At 60.3% G+C, this 17,481-nt stretch overlaps 8 protein-coding genes across 12 annotated transcripts in view; all 8 read right to left on the reverse strand.

Moving 5' to 3' along the window:
• Window positions 1–90, reverse strand: part of ABB37_05767 (hypothetical protein) — a gene marked incomplete at its 3' end in the record, with an annotated part of 1,409 nt that extends 1,319 nt beyond the window's left edge. The window contains exon 1 of the mRNA XM_015803918.1: window positions 1–90. This exon is cut by the window's left edge and continues 1,319 nt beyond it.
• Window positions 91–520: 430 nt separating this feature from the next.
• Window positions 521–2,326, reverse strand: ABB37_05768 (hypothetical protein; the record flags this gene model as incomplete). The annotated part of the gene is made up of 1 exon (XM_015803919.1): window positions 521–2,326. The coding sequence occupies one exon, from the start codon at window positions 2,324–2,326 to the stop codon at window positions 521–523; it is 1,806 nt and encodes a 601-aa protein (XP_015657744.1).
• Window positions 2,327–2,967: 641 nt separating this feature from the next.
• ABB37_05769 (putative PI3-kinase) lies at window positions 2,968–6,549 on the reverse strand (the record flags this gene model as incomplete). Of its 2 annotated transcripts, none has more annotated exons than XM_015803921.1 (1): window positions 2,968–6,549. In XM_015803921.1, exon 1 carries the CDS (start codon window positions 6,418–6,420, stop codon window positions 2,968–2,970), a length of 3,453 nt encoding a protein of 1,150 aa, XP_015657746.1. In that variant the 5' UTR covers window positions 6,421–6,549. The 2 variants fall into 2 exon arrangements, with proteins under 2 accessions (XP_015657746.1, XP_015657745.1); XM_015803920.1 differs by having other exon boundaries at window positions 2,968–6,539.
• A 504-nt stretch (window positions 6,550–7,053) lies between these two features.
• On the reverse strand, window positions 7,054–11,494 carry ABB37_05770 (putative tubulin folding cofactor D; the record flags this gene model as incomplete). Its single annotated transcript, XM_015803922.1, has 1 exon — window positions 7,054–11,494. The coding sequence occupies exon 1, from the start codon at window positions 11,341–11,343 to the stop codon at window positions 7,054–7,056; it is 4,290 nt and encodes a 1,429-aa protein (XP_015657747.1). The 5' UTR covers window positions 11,344–11,494.
• A 651-nt stretch (window positions 11,495–12,145) lies between these two features.
• ABB37_05771 (putative mitochondrial 3-oxoacyl-(acyl-carrier protein) reductase) lies at window positions 12,146–13,071 on the reverse strand (the record flags this gene model as incomplete). Of its 2 annotated transcripts, none has more annotated exons than XM_015803924.1 (1): window positions 12,146–13,071. In XM_015803924.1, exon 1 carries the CDS (start codon window positions 12,923–12,925, stop codon window positions 12,146–12,148), a length of 780 nt encoding a protein of 259 aa, XP_015657749.1. In that variant the 5' UTR covers window positions 12,926–13,071. The 2 variants fall into 2 exon arrangements, with proteins under 2 accessions (XP_015657749.1, XP_015657748.1); XM_015803923.1 differs by having other exon boundaries at window positions 12,146–12,986.
• Window positions 13,072–13,750: 679 nt separating this feature from the next.
• On the reverse strand, window positions 13,751–14,094 carry ABB37_05772 (hypothetical protein; the record flags this gene model as incomplete). The annotated part of the gene is made up of 1 exon (XM_015803925.1): window positions 13,751–14,094. Exon 1 carries the CDS (start codon window positions 14,015–14,017, stop codon window positions 13,751–13,753), a length of 267 nt encoding a protein of 88 aa, XP_015657750.1. The 5' UTR covers window positions 14,018–14,094.
• A 430-nt stretch (window positions 14,095–14,524) lies between these two features.
• ABB37_05773 (hypothetical protein) lies at window positions 14,525–15,658 on the reverse strand (the record flags this gene model as incomplete). Of its 2 annotated transcripts, none has more annotated exons than XM_015803927.1 (1): window positions 14,525–15,658. In XM_015803927.1, exon 1 carries the CDS (start codon window positions 15,509–15,511, stop codon window positions 14,525–14,527), a length of 987 nt encoding a protein of 328 aa, XP_015657752.1. In that variant the 5' UTR covers window positions 15,512–15,658. The 2 variants fall into 2 exon arrangements, with proteins under 2 accessions (XP_015657752.1, XP_015657751.1); XM_015803926.1 differs by having other exon boundaries at window positions 14,525–15,649.
• Window positions 15,659–16,136: 478 nt separating this feature from the next.
• On the reverse strand, window positions 16,137–16,598 carry ABB37_05774 (putative 60S ribosomal protein L26; the record flags this gene model as incomplete). 2 transcript variants are annotated; one of them, XM_015803929.1, is made up of 1 exon in its annotated part: window positions 16,137–16,598. In XM_015803929.1, exon 1 carries the CDS (start codon window positions 16,566–16,568, stop codon window positions 16,137–16,139), a length of 432 nt encoding a protein of 143 aa, XP_015657754.1. In that variant the 5' UTR covers window positions 16,569–16,598. The 2 variants fall into 2 exon arrangements, with proteins under 2 accessions (XP_015657754.1, XP_015657753.1); XM_015803928.1 differs by having other exon boundaries at window positions 16,137–16,569.
• Window positions 16,599–17,481: the final 883 nt, after the last annotated feature.

A 17,481-nucleotide genomic window follows, 5' to 3' on the forward strand; every position in this document is an offset into this window, starting at 1 on the left:
TGTGTGTGTGTGTGTGTGTGTGTGTGTGTGCTGCGGAGTGAATTGGGTGTGAAGAGGGAGCGGGGAAGTGCGCGAAGTAAACCTCTATGCTAGAAAAAGCGCGGGCGGTGTGCAGAGGTGAAAGGAGGAAAAACGAAAACAAAAACAGAAGGGCCAGACGAAGGAAGGGGAACGAATGGTGCTCGTATTGCGGAAGAGGGCGGAGGCAGCAAAGAGAGAAGGGCTGACCTCTCCCAATACATCAAGCTTTTATGTTTTACAAACTGCTGAGCAGCGCTGTAGCGTTCGGCTTTCCATTACACCATGAAGGAGAGTCAAAGGTGAGCCGTCAGCGGCGGCGAAAGAAGAGAAAAGACGGCTTCTGTACTTGGTTAGTGTGAGCTATTGTGGGGAGCAGGTTTTAATGAATGGTCTCTTCAGTTTTTCTCTTGCGGTCTGGAAATCCGCGGTGGAAAGCCGGAACTAAACAGATATATTGAGCATTCCACCTCATACGTCATCAAAGGGGGTCCCACCACGCTCACGCCGATGCTACGGCTGGCCCGTAGAACGCATCTAGTGCCTGCTGCAGCGGCGACATCACTCTCCTCTTCGTTTCTGTTGCCTCCTTCTTCTCGCTGCTGCCCTCTTCAACTTCGCGCCGAGGCTGGGCGAGTCCGATCACTTCCGTCGTCGTCACCCCGTGCAGCCATCGATTCGTCGCCGTGCAGAAGTAGCCGTAGCGGTCATCGACAAAGACGCCATCGAAGCACACCCACGCGTCCCCTGCCGCCTCCGCCAGCGCCGTTGGCCAGGTGTAGGACACCGTGTAGCCCTGCTCCAACATGGCCGCACGATCACGTATAAACCGCCGCCCGCCATCGTCGCTCACGGCGGACGAAGTCGCGCCCGCCGCGTCGGTGATCTCCGCGAAGAAACGCTTGTCGGTCTGCATTGGAATGTCCCACCACAGTGGCAGCACCAGGATGTAGTCTACCACGGCTGGCGGTTGCCGAGAAGTAGAAGCGGAAGTCGAAGCTTCCGCGGTGGCGCGGCGCATGTCCTTCGCGAGCTTCTGAAAGAGCAGCTCGCAGAGGTCCTCGTCGTAGGGGACGTCTAGAGTGAGCAGCAGCGGCTTCTTTTCGGGGTTGATGCGAGGGACGTGGCAGATGTGCAGAGGGTCGACGGCGACCGCGCTGCCGACGCTACCGAAGTAGCGATCCGTGTCGTAGAAGGCAGAGCAGAAATAGTTCGGCACCTCGTGCACCGTCGAGGTCGAGCTACCCGCCTCGCCGTCGCCTTCGTTGCTCTTGACCGCGTCGCTGAAGCTGCCAAGCTGTGGCACGCCCATGTAGGCGTTGATGGGCGACGCACACAGGTCCATCACGTGATAACCCATCGCGTGCAAATGCTGCTTCAGCCGCGTGTCCGCGCAGAGCTGCAGGCTGCCCGTCGCCAAACCACCTTCGTAGCGCAGGATCACGGCGGCCGCGCGCAGCTCAAATCGCTGCTGGCGCGCCGCATCGGGGTGCTCGATAGCAGCAGCACCGTCGTACTGTGCCTGTTCGTTTTCCTCGGAAAAGAAGTCGTAGCATGCTCGCAGCTTCTCCATGGCTGCCCAGGGCAGCGACACGGCAGGGCAGTCCCGGCACTGCTCCCTGCGCCAGTGCCGTGGCCACTGCACAGACACCTCCGCGATGGGGCCGGCAATGCGCTGCTGCTGCGCGGTGCGGTGCGGATCGGCGGCCTCGATGCGGCGAATGCGCGGACGCAGCGCCTGCGACGGCGCGACATCGCGCATGGCGGCCTCCACCGCCGCTGCCGCCTCGACGCACCGCTGCGGCAGGTTGAACTCCTTCACCAGTTTGGCAATAGCCGCCACGGCTGCCGCGTTGTGTGTGCCGTTCGACTTGAGGGACAGGTCCCGCACCAGCTGTTCGTCGTAGGTGACGAGGTCCGCTGAGGAGGGGCGATGGCAGTGGGCGGCCGCCTGTCGCAGCTGCGCCGCCGTAGGGAAGAAGTGAATGTCTGTCTCGTGCAGCTCCGCGGCGAGTGGCGATGATGCTGAAGGAGGCGTCGTCGCGTCGGCGCTGTGTTCTACGCTGGAGAGGTGCACCCGTGCGACCTGCGAGAGGATCCACTTGCCCAAGGCTTCCTGGGCGTGGCGCCACAGCTTACGCGGCTCGCGCCACTGCACCCCACCCTTTTCGTCCGCCGCCACCGTCTCCAACGCCTGCAGAAAGCTGCGGCGGATTCTGGTCCACTGTTGCACGATGAGGACCTCGCGGTGGAAGGACAGGGCGGGGTGGTGGCGGTCCACCGCATCCCCGTCGCTTGTGCGTTTCATTCGCAAACAAACAAAAATTGCTGCTTCGAAGAGTTCAAATGCGCTGCAACGCGCAGCAAAAAAGAAGGGGGCCGAAGGAGCCGAATAACAAAACTAATGATGGTGGGGGAGGCGGGTCGCGTCACGTGTGCCGAGACCGCCTTTGCCCGTTGACAAGAGAGTGCGTCTGTGTGCTTCAACTAAAACCGGAGAACATGCCCCACAGCTCAACTGCTGAGTCGGTTGGTTGGTGTCGTACGGCAGCACGAGTTCAAGAGACAACGTAAAGAATAAAGTTGTGTACCCTTAGAGGAAAGAAGCAGCGTGAAAACTAAAAAAGAATGGAGGAGTGCAGAGAAGCTCACGTAGAACCGGTGAGAGGAATGACGCGTTGTGCGCTGCGGCTTCACCGCCTCTTCAAACCGTATCGCGCTGGCGTTTGTCGAATGACGACCAACAGAACACGCAGGAGTAAACAAACAAAAACGTCGAGCACCAACGAAGCCTTCACTAATCCGTAATGTGTTGCATCCAGCTTTCTCCGTTCCTTGAGCACGATAAACGGACACCATATACCCTTCAACGGCGCCCCGCCGCATAGACGCACAGTGGAGTAAAAGGAAAATATATATATACGGAGGGCAGAGCAGGAGCGCCGCGTCTCAGCTGCGGGTTGCCTGCGCCGCCGCGTGGAGGACATCCCAGAGATTGGTAAAGATCGAACCCACGCTGTCTGCGATGACGTTCTGCAGATACTGTGTCGCCTGTGCGTTGGTCAGGTCCAGTCGCAGCCTCTCCTGCACCTTCAGGAGGTTCACACGGGGGTCCCCGCCGTCGCCGGTGACCTGCGGCATGTTCTCCGCGTGTGCCCCCAACAACAGCAGGTGCAGCAGCAGCGCAGCGTGCTTGCGCAGTGTGTTGTAGGCGCTGCAGCAGTACAGCTTGAACTCCGTAAAGCCGGTGCTCTGCGGCCCGCCCAGGACCTCGACCATCTCGCGATTGATCTTCATGGGCGGCGGGAAGGGCTTCGGATCGTTGCCGAAGACGTACCCGAAGTCAATGTGCAGCAGGCGGCCGTCTTGGGTGAGGAGAATGTTTTCCAGATGTCGGTCACCAATGCCTAGGACGAACGTGGAGACGCAGTAGCCGGCGAAGCTGCGAGTGTAGCGGTCCATCGCCTGGCGCAGCAGCTCCGCCGTTGGGTTGTAGACACGCAGGTACTTCAGCACTTCCCGCTGCACATTGAGGAACGTCGTCGCCTGCGGTACGATCTCCACCAAGCCTTCGCGCGGTCCTGTCGCAATGACGCGGTAGGGCGTCAAGTAAAGCTGCAGCCCGTCTTGCTGGAGAAGGTCGTCCATCACGCGCAAAAGCTGCACGATGAGCTGGTCTTGGCGCACGTCGTCGTCATACTTGAACATCATGGCGAGCGGAACCGTGTCCTCCTCCACGGACCCGACGGGGTCTTCCACAAAGGCGGAAGAGACTTCGCCACTGCTGTTGCTGTTGACATTTGCGGTAGAGCCGGCAGTGCGTTGCGTGGACACGGTGCGCTGTTGCCGCTGCATGGCAAGAGGCGTCAGCAAACACGCAGCAGCGGGAGATGAAGCGGACGGTGGTGCGAGCGCTGCAGGAGCCGCAGACGTGACGGTGCTCGACGACACCGTGGACACCATCGTCGGCCCGCTTTGAACGCCCGCGGGTCGTATGGCCTTGAACGTCAGTCGCATCGGCAGCTTGGCGCTCTTGAAGATGTAAAGAGAGTTAGGGAGAATCCCTGTGATGGGGACGGCAGGGTAGATGGGTAAGGTCACGACGCCGTAGCGGTCCAAGACGTCGACGGCGGTGGCCGCTGTTGTGCCTCGCTGCTGTGACACGCCTGCAACGGACTGCGTGCCGCGTCGCGTACGGCTTCCATGAAGTGGGGTCGTTGCTGAACTCAAGTTGGCGGACGACGTGGGGGCGTTCACTTCTTGCTGCTCTTTGCCGTTGCCAGCCGCAGCCGCGGCAGTGGCGCCCTCCTCGCCTTCTCTGTCGTTGTCTTCCTCCTCCTCCTCCCACGCCGCACGTACAACCGAGTTAACGGGGGAGCGTTCCTGCTGCGTCGAGGCGGCGTCCGTCGCAAAGCTGCTGTTGCTTTGACCGTTGTCCGCCGTCGCCGAGTTCGCCCGGCGCGGGGCACGATGACGCAACGTGCCAAAGAGGGCGTGGAGGCCGCAGCTCTGCTTCGCAATGAGCTTGTTGCCTAGCGACGTCTTGCCCAGGCGATCCAGCGCGCTTTGCTGGACTTGCTTGCTCAGTTGCTGGAGGACGCGATGCATGGCGTGTTGTTGCCGCAGGCGCGAAACGAAGAGCGGACTCTGCTGCGAAAGGCGATTCGCTAGACGCCGCAGGAGGGACTCGAAGACGGCCCCCCACGCGGGCCGTTCACGCGCTTGCGCCGGCGGTGGACTGCTGCCGCTCGCGTTGGCGCTGTTCTCGCCAGCCTTTCCAGGCCCACCGGCACGTCGACGCTCCAGCGCCACCTCCACCGTCAGCATCGTGTACACGGTGCTGCACATCTCCCAGCACCCTACCGCGCGGTCCAGCAAGAACGTCGCGAGCTCGCCGTCGGCGGAGTCGTAGCGGACGGCCTGCAGAAGCTGAAAGACAACCTGACACAGCCGCCCATCGCCTTCCTGCCGCAGCAGGCGGACGGCGTACTGCCGAACGGGCGCGACGCGGTCAAAGTAGAAGCTGAGGCAGGCGAGGAGGTCCGCAAAACCGGGTCGAGCCCACTGATGCATCAGCGCGCACGCCGCCCGCCGCTCTGTGGAGTGCGTGTTGGCCCAATCAACGCTGCGCATAAACGGCAGGAGAAAGCGTCCGTCTTTGCAGATGAAGCGGCGGTACTTCCACAGCAGGCGTGTCTCCTCCAGCCGGTTCACAGCCCCGCCCCCGCCTACTCCCGCACCGCCGGCGCCGCCGCTGCTGCCGTGGTCGAGCTGAAGAGGCGGGCGTCGCAGCAGGCTGGCCAGTTGATGACGCTCCTTCGGCCCCGGCGGTGCGCTGCTCTCGGAGACGAAGTACTGCGACTTGGCGGTGATGGCAGCCTTGGCCTCACTCAGGTTGAAATCCTTGAAGAAGGTGTACTGATCCGGAAAGAGGCGTTGGGCATAGTCGCCCGCGTGCTCCCTCGAGCGCTCCGCAGTAACGCTTCCATCTGCACTTGCTGCATCGACCCCCGTCAGCAAAGGTTCCATTTCACGCGCCCCGAGGGCGGCGGCGGGCTCGAAGAAAACCGCGGTGGTGGCCGTGGGAAGATAAAACACGAGGAGCGCGGCCTCCTCCGCAGCGTCCGCGCCCACTGCAGCGCTGCGCAGCATCGTCGAACGCGCACGCCTCGCTTGTCGGGCTTCCAGTTGGTGCACGGACAACCCGTCGAGCCAGGGGATGACCGGGAAGCGTCCACGATGGTACTCCGCCAGCAATGCGGTCGCGTCATCCATTGGAGGTCCTTCCGCGGTTGTTGGTACTGCTGCAGTGGAGTTCAAGGAAAGGTGCTGCTGCCCCACCCGTAGCTCTCCCTCCACCGCATACACGTGGAAAGAGGCAGCCCCCACGTCGATGTCGTTGTACCACAGGTGCAGCTCGCACGTGGCGTCCAGCGGGACATCGCACAGCTCCAGCGGAAAAATAATCCACTCCTCCGCAAAGACGAACTCCACCCGTTGCTCGTCGGGTGAGACGCTGGATGGGGAGCTCGAAGCATTGGGTGAGGCGTTGACGGAAGCCGCGTACACGGCGGACGACTCCACAATGGGGCTCAGTGGCTCCGCCATGTACGTGAGCTGTGCGGTGACTTGCACAGGGTACTGCAACGCGGTGGAACTCGCATTTACGCTGGATGGAGCAGGCGCAGGGCTGCATCCAAGGGGCCCGCCTTGTGCGAGTGCGTTCAACAGCAACGACCCGCGCACCAGCACCGAGCACAGGCGGAGTCGGTAGAGGAACTCCGTTGCCGCATAGTCCTGCGCGGTGCGAAAGGGTGGTTCAGGCAGCGTCCAGTGAAGGCGGTCCACCGAACTGGGCCGGCGTAGCACGTCTGCAATGAGCTGCGTGCTTGTGGACGTCATCACGTGCGCAAATTCCCGTTGAAGGAGGGTAACTACTTAAGAAGTCCACCAACGATGACTGAAGAGTTTGCTTTATTTGGCTTCCGTTGTTTTCCGAAGCTGATGGGGGACTTCTACCCTTTCGGGGGCTCCATTAAAGGAGCGGCACTCAATGAAAGGGGCGCGGCGTTGATGACGCGAGCAACGGGAGAAGAAGACACCAAGGAAAGACCGAGTGGAAGTGAAAGAAGAAGTACACACATCAGAAGGACGAGCTTCTCTGCATCTCGTGCCACAATATGGGCAATAACGATTCCAAAGGGGTGTCGGTGCGCCGGCATCTCCCATTAACAGCCTCACCGCGTCGCTGCCCCCACATACGTGAGTTGGAGGCCATCTGTGGAATGCAAGAAGTGAGGGGTGTCTTACGTTTATTGTTCGTTGGGCCTTTCTCTTCTTCTTTTTGTGATTATGGATGATTCCAGGAGACTTAAAATCCAGAAGAGGAGCACAGCAAATTGAACATCACAGCAACAAAGCACGTCGAGCCTCTCGTGCACACACACGCACACACACACACGGCATCACCGACATACACACATACACACACACATACACAAGCACGCAGGGGCTCCGAGTCGTAGAGCTGCCGTCTCAGTAGCCGGTCTCCTGCACCAGAGATTTGTAGGTGGCTGCCACAGCGCCCCTTTGCTCTCGCGCTGGTCGCATCGCACCCCTCTGCGTCTCGCCCTCCGCCTCTCCCGTCCGCGCCTTCGCAGCGGGCGGCTCAATCGCTAACATGCCGTAGAGCTCGTTGCGAGCACGGCGGATGCACACCGCGTCGTTGCCGTCCCACGTCACCTTCGCGAGGTGCTCCATTGCCCGCTGGCACCCCTCCACCGACAGGCCGGCCGTTGCGGCGTTGCCGGACGTCAACACGAGCAGGGACGTGTAGAAGTCCGCAGCTACCTTTGCTCGTACCTTCGGGTAGCGACTGGCGATCATCGTAAGCGCCAGGGCCCACGCACCACGGCGCACCTCCACGTCGGGGCTGCGGCAACAGGTGGCGAGCAGCGGCACCATCGACAGCAGCACCACGATGTTCAACGCGAAGTGCTTCAACTCCTTGCGAAGCACATCGAAGACGGAGGCGTGCTGCTCCACGGCAAAGACGCTCTCGTTGATGAGAAGGTCCAGCACTCGACTCGCCGGCTTCAGCATGCGTTCTTCGTGCGCGTGGGTGTGCAGCACCGCAATGAAACACGCAGAGAGGCGTTTTGCGACGGCGTCGGACGAGGTGCACGCGTCTTCCGTGCCGTTGGTGGTGTGAAAAGCACTGAGGAGGGCGGCAGTGGCGGGCTTGCGCACGTGCTCCGACAGATCGCCGGCTGCGACGATCAAACCTTCGAGCGCGGCATGGGCGAGGCAGGCCGGACAGCGCGTGAGCACGTAAGGGCCGACAAGACTTATAACTTGGTGCGTGTTGTGCCAGTTGATCGCCTCTGTCGATGCGGCTGGGTCCGTCAGCGTTGACAAATGCCGCGAAAACTGCAGCAGCTCCGCCCCGGCGCCATCATTCCCCACGTTCTCATCCCCAACGCTACGCGGAGGCTGCGGCGCACCCCACAGCACCTCCCCGCAGCGATCGTGCAGCAGCAGTGTCACCAGCACGCCTCCGGCAACGGCGCGTACGCGGTCCAGCTTCTCCAGCACACACCGCACGACCCCACGCAACACACACAACCCCGTCGCCGGCGTGCACAAGAGAGCCGCCGTCGGGGGATGCCGCAGCAGCAGCCCGTATTTCATCACGGCAGGAAGGCCGTCCAGCACCGCCAGGCGCACAAAGGAGCCGACGTCGCCGCGCTTGTCCGTCGCGTAGTCCTGCAGGGCGGCCATCATCGTGCCTTCCACAATCGCTGTGTACCATTGCGGGGTCACCGCCGGTGACGCGGCCACGTCCACGCGGGACAGCACACGCGCCAACGAGCGCACGGCATTGCGGCGCGCTTCAGCGTCGGCCTGCTCTGGATTGGCCACGTCAGCGGGACTCAACAGCGAGGCCGCCTGCAGCACCGGAAGGAACACCTCAAACGCACGTGACGCTTCTTCCCTTCCTGCGTCGTTCCCCGCTGCCTTTGCCGGGACCCACGGTGCGTTGACGAGAGTCGCAGGGAGACCGCCGACCGCCGCCAAGAAGCCGCGGCGCCGCATAGGCGGCTGATCCGCACCGCAGCCCTCGTACAGCTCCGTCAGAATCTTTCCGTGGAAGACAGGAAGGAAGTTCACGAAGTAGGCCGCTGCGACCGCCGCGAAGGTTTCCGTGGCGGCCAGCTGCACCCACTCCAGGATGTTCACCCACGTGTCGCGCAGAAAGCTGTAGATCACCTCCAGCGTGCGCACCCTCGCCACGCGGTCGCCCATGCGTGTCACCTCAACCGTGTCCGGCAGCTTCAGCTGTTGGGCAGCCATCGCCTGCAGCATCGCACAGCACGCCTGCCGCACGTACTCGCCGCCGCGTAGGCGAAAGCCTCGCGAGGACTCCAGCGTGGTGAGGATGTGAATGAAGCGCTGGACGTGGGTCGGAGTCCAGGTGGTGGAGGCAGGGAGGCTGCGGATGAGCTCCGCGACGGCGAGGATAGCGCCGTGCCGCGTCGCCACCGTCACGTCCTCCACCCGCCGCAGCAGCTCCGGCAGCACCTCCGTCAGCACCGTCTCGACGGGCTCTTGCGCCGCCACGAGCCCCAGAGAGATGGCCGCCATCTGCCGAATGGTCTTGTCCCAATGCAACAGCTTCACGCCGACCAACTCCCGCAGCATGCCGTCTCGGTAGGAGTCGTAGTGAGCAATGGCCGGCGCTACCACCGTGTAGGCGTGGCGCAGCGTGGCGAGGGAGAAGAAGTCCACCGTCGTCACCAGTTCAATGCCGTGCTCGAAGTTGCCGAGGCGGCCCACGCACTCCTGAAAGGCGGCCGCCGCGGCGCGGCGCACGTTGACCTCACGATCGAACAGCGCCGTCACGATGAGCGACACGCTGAGCTGCTGCACGTGTACGGTCAGGTCTTCGGCGTCGTAGGCACGGGCGATGGACCAGCACGTGTAGCACGCGGCATCCCGCACGTGTGCGCCGACGCTGTAGGTGCCTTTGCTGAGGTCGTAGGCGAGGCCCTGCGCCACCACGGGCACCACCCTCGCCAGCAGTGTCGTGCCGACCAAACTGCGGCGGCACAGCTCCGCGATCGTCAGCAGGCCACCGTGCCAATGGGCGTCGCTGTAGGCGTTGGCAAACACCTCCAAGACGGCCTCCATCACCTCGCCGGCGAAGGTGCCGGGCAGCCGTTCGCACACGCGACCGACGCCCTTCGCGGCGCTCCAGCGCACTACGGTGTCCTTGTGGCCAATCGCCTGCAAGAGGAGGCCAATGCCCGTCTCAATGCTCTCTTCCTCGCCGTCGATCACATCGTCGTCCTCCGCCGCCTCCTCCTCTTCTTCCGGTGTCGCTGCGTTGGGCGCGAGGGCGAGGACGACGGCGTCTGCGCTGGTCGACGCCAAATTGGCGGAGAGAGACGCGATGTGACGACGGTAGCGCCACCCCGCTCGCTTCTTCCTCAGCATTGTCAGCACCAGCCGCTGCCCGACCTTCACGGCGGTCTTGCACAGCAGACTGTCGTTGGGGTGCTGCGCGTACACGGCGGAGACGGAGGCGAGGAGTGTGGCCGCGAAGGGCACCAGCTCCTCCCGCCGACCCAATTTCATCGTCTTGGCCATCGCCAGCAGCACACCGGGCAGCAGGAAGGGCTGGGAGAGAAGAGAGCTGAAGGTGCTCTGCGTGCCCTCTACTAGGAAAGCCCACGGTGCGTGGTGCGGCACACGTTCCACAGCGGTGGCCGCCGCTGCCGCCGCTGCTGCCTGCCCGGTCCCTTCGCCCGACTTCACGGAGGACTCCAGAATGAAAGTGGCAAAGTCAAAAAAGAGCTGACGGTGCCGTGCGCTGTCCGGCCGAGTCAGCAGCCGGGCCACGAGCAGCGCCGCCGCCTCCCGGCACTTCGACGTGTCTGCCAGAAAGCGACTGGCGGTGACGAGGGTGGCATCGGACAGCGACAGGCGCGCCGCGGCGTTGCTTTCGGACTGGTTCGTGTCGACCAGGACGAGCGAAAAAGGCACGAGGACGAGGTTCGACAACCACAGCAGCAGGCAGTAGCGCACTTCCCACTCCCGTTGGCGGGTCGGGTCGGCCACCCACAGCTGTAGCGTGTAAAAGACGTCCTCGTAGTGGCTGACGTTGTTCGGGAAGTGACTCGTGCAGCACTTCTCGCCCGCCGTTTTGATGATGCTGTAGAGGGCCTTGCAGACGAGATGGAGGGGGGTCTTGGGGGCGTCCGAGTCGAACATGGACAAGTCTTGCCCGAGGCTGCTCGTGACCACCAGGGTGGCGGCATCCGCGGCGGAAGATCCACGAGATGAACCGTCTGAGGGCGCCGACGGCGCTGCTGCTGCTGTTTCCGCACTTCTCTGCGCTGGCTTCTCTCTCGCCCACACCTCCGCCGCATTCGGCAAGTATCGCAGCAGCAACTCTACCAGCGGCTGCATGAGAGCCTCGAGGTGCGGATGCAGGAGATGCGGGCTGTCTTGATAGCGATCGACGATGGCAGGTAGACGTATCTCCAACATGGCCGCCACACCCTGCGGATCGATGCCAACTGAAGGAAGTAGTTGCGCATTGGTAGGAGGCAGCAACTCCGCCGCACGAGCCAGCAGCGCCGTGCACGCGGCTTCCTCTTCAAAGAAGGAGGGCTCACACACGTCTTCGCTCTCGTCCGCAGTCGCGTCTCCCGCTTCCTCGCCCTTCACCTGGTCCACAACTTCTTCTTCACTGCCCAGCGGCTCCGCCGCCGCCGCAGCGATGTCCTCTGGGCTTTTTACTAGCGTTGACCCGCTATTCATGATTACGTAATGAGTGTGTGTGTGAGTGTGGAAACAAACTTCTAAAATGAATATGAAGAAACCTGTGCTCCGTAGAAGGGTGCACACTGCAGTGGTCCGTGAGAGAGAGACACGACACAAGTCGCTCCTTATCCCTCCTCCGTGCGCAAACTGCCGGAAGGACGGGCCATGATTTCAACACAACCAGGAAGTGGCGACACGGGATAGAAAAGGACGGTGATCCAGAAAGCGAAGGGCCCGCTCCAGGGCGTTGTGCGCGCACAGCAGCGATAGCACGAGACTCGCATTTGAAGCCCACGCAACGGTGCGGCTCAGTACACTGAGAGATGCGTGTGGGAGTTCGTGGAAACCGTAGGGGGGGGGGGGTTCGATAAAGCAGTCAGTGCGCGTTTTCTCTCCTGTTTGTGGAACTCAGCCACGTTGGCGCATCTCTTCGCCCGTCCCACGTGACAAAGCGGGACGGGCGCAAAGACACAACAAAAACTACAACAACAACAAGATATGTTTATCTTCATGTGGTGATCACCAACCGGCTCAGTGAAACCTCAGAGTCAGCGAAAGTTCTCCGTCGATAGTGGCAGAAGGGAGGAAAAATAATAGTAACGAGAAAACAGAAGAAAGTCATTGGCAAGTGAAATGAGCTGCGAAGAAACGAAGAGAAGACCCTGCAGGGGGGAGGGAGGGAGGCAACGGTGGGACGAAAAGACGGTGCGTTAACCTGCGCTCCCCCAGACGTCGCACCGCACGCGTCTGAGGAGGAAAAGGGGAGGGGAGAAGAAAGGACCCGGCGGTGCAACTTGTGCTACTTCGCAGCCATGCGGGTCGCGCCGTCCAGGCGGATGCACTCCCCGTTCATGTAGCGGTTGCTGAAGAGGAAGTACACCAGGTGGGCGAACTCGTCCGGATTGCCCAGGCGAGAGGGATACGGAACGGTAGCACCGAGAGCGTCGCCCACCGCCGGCGGCAGTAGCGGGGTCTGCATGATGCCTGGGCAGATGGTGTTCACACGAATGCGATGCGACGCAAACTCACGCGCCAGGGGAAGCGTTAGACTGACGATGCCGCCTTTACTCGCGGCGTAGGCGGCCTGGCCAACCTGCCCCTCATACGCAGCCACGCTGGCGGTGTTCACGATGACTCCGCGGTCCGCTTCCGCCTCCAACGCCTCCGTGTTCTTCTGCATCGCCTCCGCGGCGAGGCGGCACACGTTGAAGGTGCCCAGCAGGTTCACCTGCAGCGTCCTGTTGAAGAGGTCCAGCGGGTGGCAGCCCTTCTTGCCCACCACCTTCGCAGCGGGGCAGATGCCGGCGCAGTTCACCGCACCAAAGAGGGGCTTGCCGCAGACGTCCTGCGCCGCGGCGATCGCACGTTGCACGTCGGCCTCGCTGCACACGTCCGTGGCCACGAAGTGCCCGCCAATCTCCTTTGCGACCTTCTCGCCTTCCTCCGCGTTGCGGTCCAGCAGTGTCACCTTCGCACCTTGCTGGGCGAGGAAGCGGGCCGTGGCAGCACCGAGACCGGACGAACCGCCCGTCACGATGATCGGACGGCCGGTGATGGATTGAATAAACTTTCCCTGCATGTGCGAAAGGAGGAGTAAAACACGCAAAAACGAAAAGGAAAGAAGGCGTTGTCTTGTAAACTTGCAAGCAACGCACGTGCGTTCGACGTGTGAGTTTTTCAGAAGGCGGCGGGGCAAGGCAGGAAAGGAAAAAGGCGGCGTTGAGCTGACACAGGAGTGTGCGTGTGCACGTGTGTGTGTGTGTGTCAGCAAGAAACGACGAACTCAATGAAAAGAAAGCGGAGGCGTTAAGAAAAGGAATGAATGGATTGGAATTGGCGCCGTCGTTACCGTCATGGCTTAATAATAATAATAATAATAATAATCGACCGTTCAATGAAGCCGTCTCACCATCCCTGCGGAATAGCACTTGTAGCTGAATCGCTTGGAGGCGCCACGACAGTTGCCCGGTCATGGATCTCTGCAGCCCGCTAAATCAACGATAGCTTGCCCATACAGGAGGGCGTCCTCCGTTATCACCACCAATACCAAAACTTCGTTTCATCTCTCCCTTTCTTTCTCTTTAGCTTCGCTAGCAAGAAATACAATTTAAAAAAGCCGTTAAATGCAACTAAAAACCTGCAAACTTCACAACGAGAAGAAGCCGTGAAGCAATTCCAGGCCGCAGTTAAGACGCGCCAGCAGCAGCGTTCGCGAACGCAAAGCCTCCTCCTCCCCCTCCCCCTCCCCCTCCATCCACACACACGCACGCTCGAATCACTGGCGAAGCGCCAGGCAGAAGCACGAGTGGTTTCCGTCTTTCCGCGGACCTCACTCTGCCGCATGACACTCGTCTTGCACGCGTTGTCGAGGCGTAACTCGTTAAACGAAACAAACTAAATCTGTTTATTTGCTTTTCGTGTTTAGCGTGAAGCCGTGGATTGCGCTAATCTCATCCTTCAGCACGCCGTTGACGAGGCGGTGCTGCTGAATCAGTGTCTTGCCCTGAAAGACGGGAGAGACGATGTCGATGTTGAAGAAGCTGCCGCAGCCGGCGCTGGCATCGACCACCTTAATGGACCGTACCGGCTGCAGAGCTTCGCTGGACTGCAACTTGGCTTGGATGTCCGCCGCCGTGTAGGAGACAAGGAGACGCGGCACCACACGAAGCATGGATAGCTAAAAACGGAGAAGGTTTCGTAGAATATTCAATATGTAAACAGGTGATGCTCACAGTCCGATCGGTGCGCTGTTTGTGTTGAGTGTGCCGCTCGCCGCAAGATGACGTGGCGATCCGAAAGAAAGAAAGTGAAGGAACGCAATAGCCGTGAAGAAGAGGCGTGTGCCCGATTTGATCGGAAAACCCAAGCGGTGAGGGGTGGGGCGGAGTCGGCCGCGGAGGGAAGGGCGGGACAATGGCCGCCGCACGTCGCCCGAATTCATTACAGAAACGACTTCCTCGCAGGATTGAATCGGACAAGCAAGAAACATCGACGTTAGAGTGCGGGTGGTTGACAGGCCTGCACGACTCACTACGTAGGCAAGGTGAAGGGTTAGATAAAGCTTTTGTTGTTGCAGATCATGTCGAAGGGTGGTAAGTACACAGCAGAACACTTCCTCTGTGTGTGTGTGTGTGTTTGGAGTTGCTGGGAAAAGTAACTGAGGAGTCACATCCGGTGTTTATTCGAGCCGCCGCCTCCGTCCCTTCACCCCCTCCTCGTCGAAGGCCGACGGTGGGGATGCGGAGTAAGCATCAGCTGACGGCTGCACTTCGCGGATGACTCGCGACAGGTCGAGCGCTGACGGTAGCAGCAGGTCCTTCACCACCACCACGGGCCCCGTCGCCGGTGTGGGCGGAGCGACGGAAGACACAAACTTCTCCACAAGCTTCTGCAGTCGCGCTCTGTCCTCCGCCGCAAACGGAATCTCCATCCAAAAGAAAAAGCTGCCCCGGCACGCCGCCAGCGGCGCCTTAGCAGTCGTCGAGCCACGCATCACTTCCTGCGCCAAGTACTGCAGCCAGCCCAGCTTCAGCGGCTCCAGTCCCACCTCTCCGAGAAACTGCAAAATGCGACTGATGCGCAGGCAGTTGTGGGAGTGGTGCACGAGGTTTTCATACCGCGCTGCCCACTCCGTGTGATTGGAGGTACGCCGTAGCTGTGCTTCCAGACGCCCTTCTTGTGCCAGCGACGTCGTGTAGGTGATGTCCGTCCCGTAGAAGCGCAGCATCATGCGGAAGGCTTGCAAGACACGGGCCATGATGAGACCGTCTCGCTGCATCTCGTCCGCCTCTGCCGTTGTAAGCAGCGGCGCCAGCCAGTTCACGCCGCGCTCACGCAAAGGAAAAAGCCACTGGATGTAGTCGTGCCGGTACTCCAACTCCTCTGGACACCAGCGTGGCAAAACCCGACCGTTGCTGCTCTCGCCACCGTAGGCGAGAAGGTCATCGACGTGTTCGTTGCCAGGAGAGGCGGGCAGCTCCCCTCGATAGAACTTCCAGCAAGATCCATGCTGCGCGTTCGATGGACGGTGCGAGGACGAGGAGGAAGAAGAGACTGCACCTGCGGCCGCGGCTTGATGCCGCAGCTGATAAGCCTCGTGATATGCGCGCAGGCAGCGCTGCGCCTCCTGCCGAATACGGGGGCTTGCGAGCAGCTTGTACTCCATTACATTCTCCGTGTTGTGCTTTAGGAAAGGGGGGGGGGAAGGTCGTTAGAGGGCGTGAAAGCGGTGGTGCTGAGGAGGTGCGCACCTACACTAGCGAGCTATGCTACAAAGTCGAAGCGGGAGAGCCAGAGGGTTGTCTTAGCCACCTCACACGCACACACGAATTGCGCAGAGAGAAATTGCAGGAAAAAGGAATGAGAAGGAGGGAGAAGGGAAGGGAATCATTTTTTTCATCCGTGTCTTCTGACCGAATAGACTGCATCCACTGGCGTGCTGAAGGAAGGGGTACGCAGTGCACGACGTCGACGAACACCTACAGGAAGCACATGATACTCAAACGACACCATCTGGCCACCCAGCGGCGAGACAAGCCATGGTGTGCCAATGACTCGTCAAACCAAGGCCAATGAAGGACCTTTCATTTCTTTGAGGAGGCGCTGCTGACCTTTTTTTTTGGCTGTTTTTGGCTAAAATGATGAAAGGAAAAAAATGTAATAAGAAGGCGGGCGAGGGTGCCGCCCAATTGCTGGGAACGCAGTCCTCGCCGTCTCTGTCTCTCGTTTGCTGATCGACTAGCGCTCAGCAGACAGACAGCACAGAACAGGAAAAGTTCTCCTCGTTCCACTTAGTCCATCTGCTGCATCGCCTTGTCCGCGGCGGAGATCTTGCCCTTGCCCTTGTCGCTCTTGCCGGAGCGGTCCTTGCGCTCGAGGATGGCCTTGCGGTGGTGGGACAGCTTCAGCTTTGTGATCTCGACGTTGGAGGGGTGGATGCCGACCGGAACGGTGGAGCCGTTCGCCTTCTCGCGGTTGACCTTGTCGATGTGGATGACCCACTTCAGGCGGTAGCACGCCGTCACCTTACCCTCGCGACCCTTGAAGGTGCCGCGCTTCACAATGACCTCGTCGTCCTTGCGCACCGGCATGGCACGCACGTTGTACTTGGCGCGCAGCTCCTTCGAGAGCGGGGCGCTCATCAACACGCGGCGCACGTGGCTCGGCGCCTGGAAGTGCGCGCGGCGGGCCTTGCGGCGGGAACCACACTTGATGCTCACCATCTTGTCTTACGCGCTAATAAGATAAGAGACTGCCGAATTTGTAAGCGAGGCAGATGAAAGGGAGAGGAAAGGGGGGGGGGGGGAGGGAAGTAACATTGGGAGAAGAGAAGGGGTCAGAGGCACGAAAGCTGCACCAACTGGGGGGAAAAGACACGAAAACAGAAACGCGTTCTTCGTCCTTCTGAAAGGAGAAAAAAATGAACAATTGTGACGCTGTTTGCGGACCCGGCAACGACTTCACCGTTGGCCACAAAAGTGCTTACACTTCTTTCGCTGGCAACGAAAAGGCGCGCTCCTTTCAGCTAGCATCGCTACACGCGCATACTAACACCTTTTTGTCTTTTTGTAAGTTTATCCACCGTTTTCCAACACATGTAGTTTTGTATGCAGACTCCCCGTTTCACAATTTTACTTGGAAACTCAAGATATCCTTCTCCTGGGCTTCGTACACTTCCTTTGGCTCGTAGCGCGTCCGCTGCGTTGAAAGCAAACAAAAAGGTCTGAAAGAAGAGAAGAAACAACCCACAAAACAAGCAAACAATAATATATAATTTAATAAAATGGGAGGAAACGAAGGGGGTAGATGTTTTGAAAGTTGCACAGCACATGTCGGCTCTTTATTGTTTTCTTCTTTTCGAAAAAGCCAAAAAACGGTGACCACACTTCTCAATTTGGAGGGGACTGGAGGAGTTGCGAAGACAACCGACAACACGTGTTGCAGGTCAACAACAAAAAGGCGAAGTCAGCACGCGCACGGAGCAACTTCCGTCGTCGCCGCTGCTGTGAGCGTGCCTCGACGCCTTATCTCCCTGCCGTACATGACGTCGTACTTTCCCTTTCTTCCTCCTTCTTTTTGCGGCAGCGCGGCGACTCCGCTCAGTTTTCGTAGAAAGAGGAAGAAGCAAAACGACGT

The sequence above is a fragment of the Leptomonas pyrrhocoris genome, assembly GCF_001293395.1.
Source record: "Leptomonas pyrrhocoris isolate H10 chromosome Unknown, whole genome shotgun sequence".
Taxonomy (NCBI): Eukaryota; Euglenozoa; class Kinetoplastea; order Trypanosomatida; family Trypanosomatidae; genus Leptomonas; species Leptomonas pyrrhocoris.